The sequence below is a fragment of the Eretmochelys imbricata genome, chromosome 25 (assembly GCF_965152235.1).
Source record: "Eretmochelys imbricata isolate rEreImb1 chromosome 25, rEreImb1.hap1, whole genome shotgun sequence".
Lineage (NCBI taxonomy): Eukaryota > Metazoa > Chordata > Testudines > Cheloniidae > Eretmochelys > Eretmochelys imbricata.
Genome location: NC_135596.1, coordinates 3426314 through 3439231, shown reverse-complemented (window position 1 = coordinate 3439231; position 12918 = coordinate 3426314). Strand labels below are relative to the sequence as shown.

Genomic DNA, 12918 nt, shown 5'->3' with positions numbered 1-12918 from the left:
CTGTATTGGGACAAGTGCTGTTGAACATATTCATAAGTGACCTGGAAAAAGGGGTAAACAGTGAGGTGGCGAAGTTTGCAGACAATACAAAATTACTCAAGTCCAATGCTGACTGTGGAGAGTTATGAAGTGATCTCACTAGACTGGGTGACTGACAATAAATGGCAGATTAATTCAATGTTGATAAGTACAAAGTAATGCACACTGGAAAACATACAAAATGATGGGGTCTACATTAGCTTTTATGACTCAAGAAAGATCTTGGAGTTTTTGTGGATATTTCTCTGAAAATACCTGCTTAATGTGCAGCAGTCGTCAAAATGGTTAATGTTAGGAACCATTAGGAAATGGATAAATAAAACAGAAAATACCCTAATGTCACTGTCTATCCATCCCCATAATATGCCCACACCTTGAATACTGCATGCAGTTCTGACCATCCCATCTCAAAAAAGATATTAGAACTGGAAGAGTACAGAGAAGGGCAAAAGTGATTAGAGGTATAGAACAGTTACCATATGAGGACAGATTAAAGAGACTGACTGTTCAGTTTAGAAAAGAGTCAAACTAATGGGAGAAACAATAGAGGTCTATAAAATCATGAATGTTGTGGAGAAAGTCAATAAGGAAGTGTTATGTGAAAGGGTAAACACCACAAGAACCCAGGAGTCACCCAGTGAAATTAATAGGCAGCAGGTTTAACACATAAGGAAATACTTCTTCACACAACACACTATATGTGGAACTCCTTGCCAGGGGAGGTTGTGAAGGCCAAAAGTATAAGGGGTTCATGGAGGATAGGTCCATCAATGGGTATAAGCCAAGATGTTAAGGAGCACACCACTGCTCTCTGGGTGTCTCTAAACTTCTGTCAGAAGCTGGGACTGGATGACAGGAGATGGATCATTCAATAACTGCCCTGTTCCCATCCATTCCCTCTGAAGCATTGGTTTGACCCAGGTTCGTCTCCCTCCCTGGAACTTAAAATCCATCAATTGAAGCTTCAAAGGTATCTTAATCAGTGTTTTTTGGTTGGGAAATATTAAGATTATAAACATATTTAATCCTAACCAAAAATTCATTAAGACATTATATATCATTAAAAACTATGCATTTGAAAGTCAGAAGACAGTTTAAATTCTCCAAACTACTCTGTACTCCAGAAACTTTACCAACTTTGCCCTTAGTCCTGAAACTCAACCCCAGACATGTCCAGTTTGACAAATGTACCTCTACTATAAGATGGTATAGCACTTAGTCTTATATGAGCCTCATTCCTGACATACACCCCATTCTCTAATCCACCCTCTCATTGTGAGCCATCTTAAAAACATCATAGCTTTCAAATCTTGTCTCCCCGCTTTTATCTGGATGCCTGATTTGGAAGACAGTAATCAGAATGCTCAGCCTTTAACTGAAAAGTTGAATTGTAAAATTCTTTCTTCCTTCATTTGTTACAAGTGCTCACAGAGAAAAATATGAATAAAAATTTGTTTCCCCTCTGTATCAGGATCACTTGCTTGGCATCTGTGATCATCACATTTATTCGCTGTCTTCAAAGAAAGCAAGAGTAGACAGGGCCAGAGTTTACAGCGTAAAAAGCAGATTTGTTTAAAAAGCTCCAGACCTTCATATATCATAAAACAGGGAATGCCACAAACCTTTCTCCCCCAATAGCCCTCACTGATCATCCGTAAAGGGATTTAAAATAAACCCCTCTAGCAAATCTATATTGTGTTTAATTATTAGGTACACCTAAGAGGCAGCTGTGTATATTTCCAGCCAAAGACATACAGTATGTTGTTCCAGAAGGGAGCCCCTTTCCAATACATTCTTGTTTCCCTCAAGTCAACAGTTTACTTAAGCTAGGAAATGTAAGGTTTCCTTTACACCCAGGTTTCTTCACCGATTTCCTCAGTGTATGACAGGGTACCAATGTATTACCATGAGGCAAGATGGTGTTTAATTTCAATATGAGAGACAGAAGCACTATATTTTCAGAGTTTAACTAATGCCAATTCTACTAGTCTGCCATTTGCTTTCACATGAGAAATCAGATGGGACATGGACTGGAAGTCTTGTCTGGTACCTAGGAAAGCCTCATTTTAAGTGTTTGCTTCACTGTTGAAGAATTTCTTCAGAAAGGATACATATAGCCTGAACAGCTTCAATAGATTGTTCAAAAGTAACAGTGCCAATCCCACGACTTTTGCCATCTTTGTCTTCTAGTATGTCAGCTCGAACAACCACGCCAGCCATGCTGAACACTTCCTTCAGTTTCTTCCAGCCAACCTTGTAATCCAACTGAAAGAAAAACATACTGCTTAAAAACATTACAGAAATTTTTACCCAACAAATAGCCCCAAATATTGTTTACTGAAAGCTTCCTGAACTAGGATACTATAGATTTGAGCATAAAGGCAATAATCTTTCCAAAAATGGCAGAAAGTGTTAACTCAAAGATAGTCAGCTACGAAAGTTTCAAACCAGAGCAAAGTGAATACAAGACGTTCACGCACAGCGAGTACCTTAACTCTAGAAGAATCCCACTGATCAGCATTAGTGACAGAATACCCTTTAACTGAGTTATGCTACAGTGTAAGTGCACAGCAAGAAGTAATCCATAATAAAGCAATATTTTAATACAGCTATATGTCATTTTTTAATTTATATTTTGTAATGTAGTAGTCTGGAGATTCAGTGCAGGTGCAGTACTGAGGTGTCATGTGGAATGTGCACTTTTTTGGCTGTACGTCACGTGAATACTGTGTTTCATCTGAGGCATGATACGGTCACCCCATCTCATGTCAAGTATGTAGGCAGCGTTGCTGTAGCCGTGTTGGTTCCAGGATATAAGAGAGAGACATGGTGAGTGAGGTGAGATCTTTTATTGGACCAACTTTTGTTGGTGACTGAGACAAGCTTTCCAGCATAGACAGAGCTCTTCTTCAGGTGTGGGAAATGTACTCAATGTCACAGCTAAATATAAGAAGGAACAGATTTAGAATAAGTAGCTAACACATTTCAAGGGATCATTCAAGGTGAAATGGCCCCAATAAATGCACTAAATGCCTGAACATCTATGTGGGTGAAACCAAACCAATCATCATGTTCTCGAATGAACTCGCACAGGAAAATAAGACAAGACAGAAACACCATGTTACCTGTAGGCAAACTCTTTTCACAAAGCGATCACTCTATATCTGACCTATTAGGCCACATCCTCAAAGGAAGCCAGCACAACAACACTTTCAAAAGCTTAAATTCATAACGAGCCTAGGAGCTTAAATTAATAAATTTGCTAGACAATAAAAATCAGGGACTGAATAGACACACTGGTTTTATGGCTTATTACAACAATCTATATTCCACTAACGGACACTGTGCGCCCTCCCCCCTCCATTATGACTAGAGGGGTGTTAACGGACAACTTCACCTTGAATGATACCTTGAAATGTGTTAATTATTCTAAATAAACTGTTCCTCCTTGTATTTAGCTGTGACAGTTTCCCAGACCTCAAGCACTCTGTAAACTCAAAAATTTCAAAAAGGTGCTTCTCTCACCAACAGAAGTTGGTCCAATAAAATAAAAGATAATGCCCTCACCCATCATGTCAAGTAGTACTTTCCTCAGCAGGTAGTCCAACTGAAGATGACAGGACTAGTTACAGAGTAGGACACTATTAATAGACTACGGTCAGAAGGGACCATCATGATCTAGTCTGATTACGAAACGTAAGTAAATTTCCCAGAATAGAGGCTGATCCCTGGAAGATCTCTCCTCATTTGGAGAGCAGTACCTAATCCAGTTAAATCCCAAATTTTCTGCCCAGACACCACACAGTACTTACATTTGCAACAAATACTGTACTTCCAAGTCTCCCAGCCTGTAAAGCATGGATAATCTCATTGGGTATGTTGGGATTATTGAGGATGCTGGGTGGTATATTGATCATTCCAGGGCCACCTGGTCCTGGGCCAATACCCATGCCACCAGCTGCTGCCATGGCCTTCTGCATTGCTCTTCTGGCATGCTCGCCATCTGGATCCTGCAAAAAAGTAAGTAACATGTACAACAAGATGGCAAAACTCACTAAACTCAGTATGGACACTACAGAGCCAACACTTTACTCCCAGTAACACTGGGGGATTTAATGGCAAGACTCCCATGATTCAATAATAAAGTTATCAGTAAAAAATAGTTCATAAGCCTGTATCAGGCACCATTTCACTGCTTGTTTTTGAAAAAAGTTAATAGGTAAGAGGAACAATCTGATAGTGACTCAAGAATCATACTTGAAAAGCTCAAACTGAATTGAATATGGATTTCACTGAAAGTTGTCTGAAGGAGCATGAAGGGCAATAAATGACAGCACATTCCAGATAGCAAGGAGGGAAAACTTACCTACTCAGGTACTTGGGATACAAATTATAAATGCTTAAAGAACCTAGAACATGTGTTAACCTCAAGCTACATGTGCAAAGGATACTAAATTGAGAGTGAACACTAGAGTAGATGGATAACAGTGACCAAGAGAGGCAGGAAATTAAGATTCAGTATAGAATAGAGGCCCTTTTCTACATTAGTTTTAGCCACTGGAGCTACTCCAATATTGTTGTACAGCTGACTGAGCACCTTGTGTACACAAGCCAAAGAAAGCTTCTTGATTTTCTTCAGGTAGAAGAGAATTAACATGAGGAAAGCCAAGATGAAGAAGCTCTATACAGGAGACTGGACAGCAAGTTATAGATCCAAGCTTGTGATGCAATATGGAACAAGAGAACTACAACCCTGAGATTCTATGAATTAAACTAGTGCACATGTAACCCAAAATTACAGAGGCATCAAGTTTGAAGTAGGGAGCTGGTGATCCTATATGATCCAATAAATAGGAAATAAACAGGATTCTTTGGATAACTTTAGAAGTTTGTTTCCATACTTTTCAATAATACAGGGTATTTCTGTAAACTGGTTCCTTAGCCTGGAATTTCCAGACAAGCATTAGTTTGACAAATCACAACCATCTAGGGTTTCTGGCAGAGTGGATAAATTCTTGCAACTTTAACTCTGAGTTAAGATTTAGTTTTTAAAAAAAGTCTTCAAGAGATTCCTCAATAACAGCTCTCTCGACAAACCTTACGAGCCATGCAGGGACCAATCCCAGGGTCTCCTAGACAACCTAGGCACTTAGGATGGAAGAATCCAATGCACCGCTACAGACTAGGGACCGAATGGCTAGGCAGCAGTTCTGCGGAAAAGGACCTAGGGGTGACAGTGGACAAGAAGCTGGATATGAGTCAGCAGTGTGCCCTTGTTGCCAAGAAGGCCAATGGCATTTTGGGATGTATAAGTAGGGGCATAGCGAGCAGATCGAGGGACGTGATCATTCCCCTCTATTCGACATTGGTGAGGCCTCATCTGGAGTACTGTGTCCAGTTTTGGGCCCCACACTACAAGAAGGATGTGGATAAATTGGAGAGAGTCCGGCGAAGGGCAACAAAAATGATTAGGGGTCTAGAACACATGACTTATGAGGAGAGGCTGAGGGAGCTGGGATTGTTTAGCTTGCAGAAGAGAAGAATGAGGGGGGATTTGATAGCTGCTTTCAACTACCTGAAAGGGGGTTCCAAAGAGGATGGCTCTAGACTGTTCTCAATGGTAGCAGATGACAGAACGAGGAGTAATGGTCTCAAGTTGCAGTGGGGGAGGTTTAGATTGGATATTAGGAAAAACTTTTTCACTAAGAGGGTGGTGAAACACTGGAATGCGTTACCTAGGGAGGTGGTAGAATCTCCTTCCTTAGAGGTTTTTAAGGTCAGGCTTGACAAAGCCCTGGCTGGGATGATTTAACTGGGAATTGGTCCTGCTTCGAGCAGGGGGTTGGACTAGATGACCTTCAGGGGTCCCTTCCAACCCTGATATTCTAGGATTCTAACCTTCTAGCTCCACATACGGCTTTCTCCATTCAGGACCCCGTGTTCCTCAGATGGCCTTCCCTTCTCAGTCTTGTTCAAGACTAGCCACACCTACTTTCATTTAGATTCACTGCCAGTCACTCCAACCATCCACACTCTGAAAAGCATGCAAACTGGGGTGACTAAGTCAACTGTGCTTTAGTATTCATGGTATTATCCGTCTTTCATTGGTTTTGAAAGGGCTCTTCAGCTTGTAAAATATTAGAGATGTAGATAAATCTGTTCCTGAGATATGAAGAGCCAGAAGCACATTGGGAAATTTAATAAAATGACTCTGAGATTTGGAACCCGCAGAGCTATAAGATACCTTGCTTGTTCAGCATAAAAATCTGACTCAGACAAATATGGTGTGTATAGTTTCAGGTGGACTACTCTGGTTTTAGAGTAGCAGCCGTGTTAGTCTGTATTCTCAAAAAGAAAAGGAGTACTAGTGGCACCTTAGAGACTAACAAATTTATCTGAGCATAAGCTTTTGTGAGCTACAGCTCACTTCATCGGATGCATTCAGTGGAAAATACAGTGGGGAGATTTATATACATAGAGAACATGAAACAGTGGGTGTTACCATACACATTGTAAGGAGAGTGATCACTTAAGGTGAGCTATTACCAGCAGGAGAGCGGGGGGAAAAGACCTTTTGTAGTGATAACCAAGGTGGGCCATTTCCAGCAGTTGACAAGAACGTCTGAGGAACAGTGGGGGGTGGGGAATAAATATGAGGAAATAGTTTTACTTTGTGTAATGACCCATCCACTCCCAGTCTTTATTCAAGTTAATTGTATCCAGTTTGCAAATTAATTCCAATTCAGCAGTCTCTCCTTGGAGTCTGTTTTTGAAGCATTTTTGTTGAAGAATTGCAACTTCTAGGTCTGTAACTGAGTGACCGAAGAGATTGAAGTGTTCTCCGACTGGTTTTTGAATATTATAATTCTTGACGTCTGATTTGTGTCCATTTATTTTTACGTAGAGACTGTCCAGTTTGACCAATGTACATGGCAGAGGGGCACTGCTGGCACATGATGGTATATATCACTTTGGTGGATGTGCAGGTGAACGAGCCTCTGATAGTGTGGCTGATGTGATTAGGCCCTACGATGGTGTCCCCTGAATAGATATGTGGGCACAGTTGGCAATGGGCTTTGTTGCAAGGATAGGTTCCTGGGTTAGTGGTTCTGGTGCGTGGTTGCTGGTGAGTATTTGCTTCAGGTGGGGGGCTGTCCGTAAGCAAGGACTGGCCTGTCTCCCAAGATCTGTGAGAGTGATGGGTCGTCCTTCAGGATAGGTTGTAGATCCTTGATGCGTTGGAGAGGTTTTAGTTGGGGGCTGAGGGTGACTGCTAGTGACGTTCTGTTATTTTCTTTGTTGGGCCTGTCCTGTAGTAGGTGACATCTGGGTACTCTTCTGGCTCTGTCAATCTGTTTCTTCACTTCAGCAGGGGGGTACTGTAGTTGTAAGAATGCTTGATAGAGATCTTCTAGGTGTTTGTCTCTGTCTGAGGGGATGGAGCAAATGCGGCTGTACCGTAGAGCTTGGCTGTAGACAATGGATCATGTGGTGTGGTCTGGATGAAAGCTGGAGGCATGTAGGTAGGAATAGTGGTCAGTAGGTTTCTGGTATAGGGTGGTGTTTATGTCACCATCGCTTATTAGCACCGTAATGTGTCCAGGAAGTGGATCTCTTGTGTGGACTGGTCCAGGCTGAGGTTGATGGTGGATGGAAATTGTTGAAATCATGGTGGAATTCCTCAAGGGCCTCCTTCCCATGGGTCCAGATGATGATGTCATCAATGTAGTGCAAGTAGAGTAGGGGCATTAGGGGACAAGAGCTGAGGAAGCGTTGTTCTAAGTCAGCCACAAAAATGTTGACATACTGTGGGGCCATGCGGGTACCCATAGCAGTGCTGCTGATTTGAAGGTATACATTGTCCCCAAATGTGAAATAGTTATGGGTGAGGAGAAAGTCACAAAGTTCAGCCACCAGGTTTGCCGTGACATTATCGGGGATACTGTTCCTGACGGCTTGAAGTCTATCTTTGTGTGGAATGTTGGTGTAGAGGGCTTCTACATCCATAGTGGCCAGGATGGTGTTTTCAGGAAGATCACTGATGGATTGTAGTTTCCTCAGGAAGTCAGTGGTGTCTCAAAGAGAGCTGGGAGTGCTGGTAGCGTAGGGCCTGAGGAGGGAGTCTACATAGCCAGACAATCCTGCTGTCAGGGTGCCAATGCCTGAGATGATGGGGCATCCAGGATTTCCAGGTTTATGGATCTTGGGTAGCAGATAGAGTACCCCAGGTCGGGGTTCCAGGGGTGTGTCTGTGTGGATTTGTTCTTGTGCTTTTTCAGGGAGTTTCTTGAGCAAATGGGGTAGTTTCTTTTGGTAACCCTCAGTGGGATCAGAGGGTAATGGCTTGTAGAAAGTGGTGTTGGAGAGCTGCCTAGCAGCCTCTTGTTCATATTCCGATCTATTCATGATGATGACAGCACCTCCTTTGTCAGCCTTTTTGATTATGATGTCAGAGTTGTTTCTGAGGCTGTGGATGGCGTTGCGTTCTGCATGCCTGAGGTTATGGGGCATTACAATCTACATACCACACAGGCTATGCTGACAGCTTGTGCCACATGCTCTCAAAGAAACAGCGGAAACACCTGATCAACATCCACTGTTTCTCAGACGTTCTTGTCAACTGCTGGAAATGACCCACCTTGATTATCACTACAAAAGGTCCCGTCCCCCCTTCGCTCTCCTGCTGGTAATAGCTTACCTTAAGTGATCACTCTCCTTACAATGTGTATGGTAACACCCATTGTTTCATGTTCTCTATGTATATAAATCTCCCCACTGTATTTGCCACTGAATGCATCCGATGAAGTGAGCTATAGCTCACGAAAGCTTATGTTCAAATAAATTTGTTAGTCTCTAAGGTGCCACAATTCCTCCTTTTCTTTTTACTTTGGTTTTAGCATTATTGGAGAAAGGTGGTTGAAGACTTACCACAAAGAGCTTCAATGTTAACTACAGAAAAGCTTGTTTGTCTCCTTAATGACTTGGCTACCTATTAGAGAATACTTGCACAGTCAGACTTCAAGGAGGGCAAGAACACTTTTCATCTGAGGATCTCAAAATGTTTCAAAGGAGGAGTATCATTAGCACCATTTTACAGATTTGAAATTAAGGCAGAAACGATTAAGTGATTTGTCCAAGTTCACATGTCAATAGTAGTTTGGACTCCAAACTGCCTACATAACTAAACGTAACGAGATGACAGAAAAAAGGTGGGTGAGGTAATATCTTTTATTGGACCATTAGTGATTTCTGGACCACATTTTAGGTTGCACAGAATGTAGGTTTTAAAAAGCTAATACTAATTAAAAAAATTTTGATTATGGAGGTTCTTTTTAAAAAATTCCAATAGACATTTCCTTGTAGCAACTGGTAATTTGAACTCTTCTCATACACTAGTGCAATGCTGCAAAGTGAAAGACAAAGGAGAGTGTTCCAACAAATACAGAACTCAGTTTTCATGAGAGCATATTTGTAACATAAATGAGTTAAAATGTGTTAATAGGCTATGATTATCTGGCATGATCACTTTAATAAGTAAGTTTATGTGAGGGTTAGGAAACCATTTCCAAGCCAGGATACCAGTTAACCTGTTTTGAATGGTCTCCTAAGGGAAGTTGCTAAATCCTTACTGAAGCAAATTAAATTGGAATGGTCAAAATGACTAGAGAATACACTAAGCCTGCCATGGAAGTGGAGTGGCCTGAATTTAAGTTTCTTATTCCATTGCTTAACCCTATGGACCACTTACAGTAGTTTGGTGACAGCAGTAGCTACATGCAAACTGAAGTCCTCCATTTAGCCAGAGAGCAAGAAGCTTCACACAGCTTCAGCCATCAAATGGCAAAGAACCCTCTAGTAATTAAAGGTTAGTTCAAGGGTGGCCACCGACTCCGGGGCTGGAGCTACAAGCAACTTTCCAATGTGCTGGGGGGTGCTCACTGCTCAACCCCTGGCTCTGCCACATTCACCCTGCACTGCACCCCTTCTCTCCCCCCCCCCCCGAGCCTGCCATGCCCTCCCTTCTCCCCCCCCCACACCACCTGCACGCCACGAAACAGCTGATTGGGAGGTGCAGGGAGGCACTGATCAGCGGGGCTGCCATGGGCAGGAGGTACTGGGAGCGGGGGGAGTTGATGGGGGGCTGCTGATGCATTACTGCGGCTCTCTGGCAATGTACATTGGTAAATTCTGGCTCCTTGTTGGGCTCAGGCTGGCAACCCCTGGGTTAGTTCATTCCCTCAGCCTACAAGACTTCCAGCAAGAGACCCTAATTAATATCAACTGAGATGGCATATTTTTCTATGTTAACAACTGATCACTGGTAACTGAAGTGAGACCAGACAGCAGTCAGATGGCAGCAATTTCACTAACACGTGTGCTGGACCAAATTCAGTCACCCATTTATCCACAGAACGTCAACTCTGCTTTGGAGGATAGGACTAAAATTCAAAATGATCTGGACAAACTGAAGAAATGGTTGAAGTAAATAGGACGAAATTCAAAAAGGACAAACGCCAAGTACTCCACTCAGGAAGGAACAATCCATTGCACACATACAAAATGGGAAATGACTGCCTAGGAAGGAGTACTACGAAAAGCGATCTGGGAGTCAGTGGACCATAAGCTAAATATGAGCCAACAGTGTAACACTGTTGCAAGAAAGCTAACATCATTCTGGGATGTATTAGCAGCAGTGTTGTAAGCAAGATGCGAGAAGAAATTCTTCTGCTCTACTCCGCCCTGATTAGTCCTCAGCTGGAGTATTGTGTCTAGTTCTGGGCACCACATTTCAGGAAAGATGTGGACTAATTGGAGAAAGTCCAGAGAAGAGCAATAAAAATGATTAAAGGTCTAGAAAACATGACTTGTGAGGGAAGATTGAAAAAATTGGGTTTGTTTAGTTCGGAGAAGAGAAGACAGAGGGGACACCATAAGTTTTCATAAATGTACTTAAAAGTTTTCATAAGTACATAAAAAGGTGGTTACAAGGAGGAGGGAGAAACTTGTTCTCTTTAACCTCTGAGGATAGGACAAGAAACAATGGGCTTAAATTGCAGCAAGGGAGGTTTAGGTTAGACATTAGGAAAAAACTTCCTGTCAGGGTGGTTAAGCACCGGAATAAATTGTCTAGGGAAGTTGTGGAATCTCTATCATTGTCCAACCTGCTCTTAAAAATCCCCAAACACCTGTCAGGGATGGTCTAGATAACACTCAGTCCTGCTATGATTGCAGGGGACTGGACTAGATGACCTCTCAAGGTCCCTTCCAGTCCTAGGATTCTATACCAGGAAGAAAATAGCAAAATTTAGACCGCAGAGTTTAACTGAAAGTTAGGAAAAGGAGGTAGTCATAATCTATGTAAGGGTGGAGTTAGCCTTTCTATGTATAGCTATCCAGGGGGCAGCTTGATTTCCTACCCCAAGACTTAGTTCTAATGTTGACGCTACATCCCCATATCTGATGAAATTAGTCTCAAAGGCAGATTCAGGCTCTGCAATGCTACACTATTGACTACACTATTGGCAAATAACTCATAACTGAATATTAGTCACTGTACCAAAACCCTGAATATCTGTAGTATTATTTTCTAACTCTGAAATTATATTTAAAATGGCAATAAGTCTCTAGTGACCTACAGGAACAGGCTTATTCGGTGTTCTGATTCACACGTTTTACAAACACTTCCATAACATTCTCTGGAACAGATTTATGGAAAGATTCAGAGGGGTTTAGTCAAGAAAAGTACACGTATGTTTTGCGAGTCAAAACACGGAAGTGTACTAGCAACAATGGCCACTTTTGCTTGTTATCTTTTTGTCAATCAGTTCTGAATTGTCACCCAGACTAACATTTGGCCAATGCACACATGTTCATTTTTACCTGAATTTCAGAACAATGCCTCAGGTTAAGTAAAGCGTATACCTACAACTAAAAGTTTTGACAGCCCAGATCTTAGCTGGTGAACTGATTTCATATAGAGGTTTTAGTTTATTTTATGTAATACCCTTTTGGTGATTTCATATCTGAATTAGCCAAGCATAAAGTTTATTAGATTAAGAACAAGCACTTCAAAAACCAAAACAGAGCAGATTTAAGTCTTACTTCTTTCACTTTCAGAGGTCTTCCACTGAGACTATGCTTGTTCAGAACCTCGGCAGCCTTCTTCATGCTTTCTTCCATCTTAAATTCAACAACACTGAGGAGACAAGATAGTGTATTAAGACTGTTGCTTGTAGTTTGAAATTTCCCACCCCCATAATAACTGAAAAACTTACGCGCATCCCTTGATGTGGTGATTTCATGGACGAGTAACAAGGAGGGGAGGAGGGAAAGAGAGAAGAAAGTAAGTAAAGCACAAAATGCCAAAAGTTAACTTTAAAAAGATTTAAAATTAATTAAAAGCTACTTGGTTTATAATTTAACTCTAAAAAAAAAAAATAGTAAGAACAAAATACAAGCTTACCTGGATTCCATAAAATGCTAACTCCTACACATTATCAGAATTATACTGTAGTTTTTGAAGTTGTAATAAGCAAAACTAAGTCCAGGTTCTCCAAGAAAACACCACACACTTAACATTTCCTGTCAAAATCCTCACCATGTTCCTTCATCCTAAGTCCATATCCTTTCAGTACACTTAAGTGAGTTCCTATTATGATTTTTCTAAAACATTCCTTCACTTAACGGAAAGTAGCTTGACACCTACTAAAGTTACGCATCTCTTAAGTTTAGACATTTGCCTTATATTAACTGGCATGGGACGTATCATGTTTACAGAACCTGCTTTTTCACACTGAACTTATAAATTCAACAACTACAAATGACATTTTCAAAGACACGTTTTACGTTAACATACCACTGTAGATACTGCTAGGGTCC

General features: G+C 41.4%; 1 protein-coding gene across 2 annotated transcripts in view; it reads right to left on the bottom strand.

The window, feature by feature from the left end:
* The window catches only part of LOC144280060 (heterogeneous nuclear ribonucleoprotein M-like), a 31920-nt gene extending 19489 nt beyond the window's left edge, over positions 1-12431 (bottom strand). For both annotated transcript variants that reach the window (XM_077841752.1, XM_077841753.1), the window contains exons 1-4: positions 12315-12431; positions 12142-12235; positions 3852-4049; positions 2151-2304 (exon numbers count right to left, since the gene is read on the bottom strand). In XM_077841752.1, the coding sequence (XP_077697878.1) occupies positions 2151-2304; positions 3852-4049; positions 12142-12219 (430 nt within the window). In that variant the 5' untranslated portion in view covers positions 12220-12235; positions 12315-12431. The remainder of the gene's footprint in view (positions 1-2150; positions 2305-3851; positions 4050-12141; positions 12236-12314) is intronic.
* Between the last annotated feature and the right edge of the window lie 487 nt (positions 12432-12918).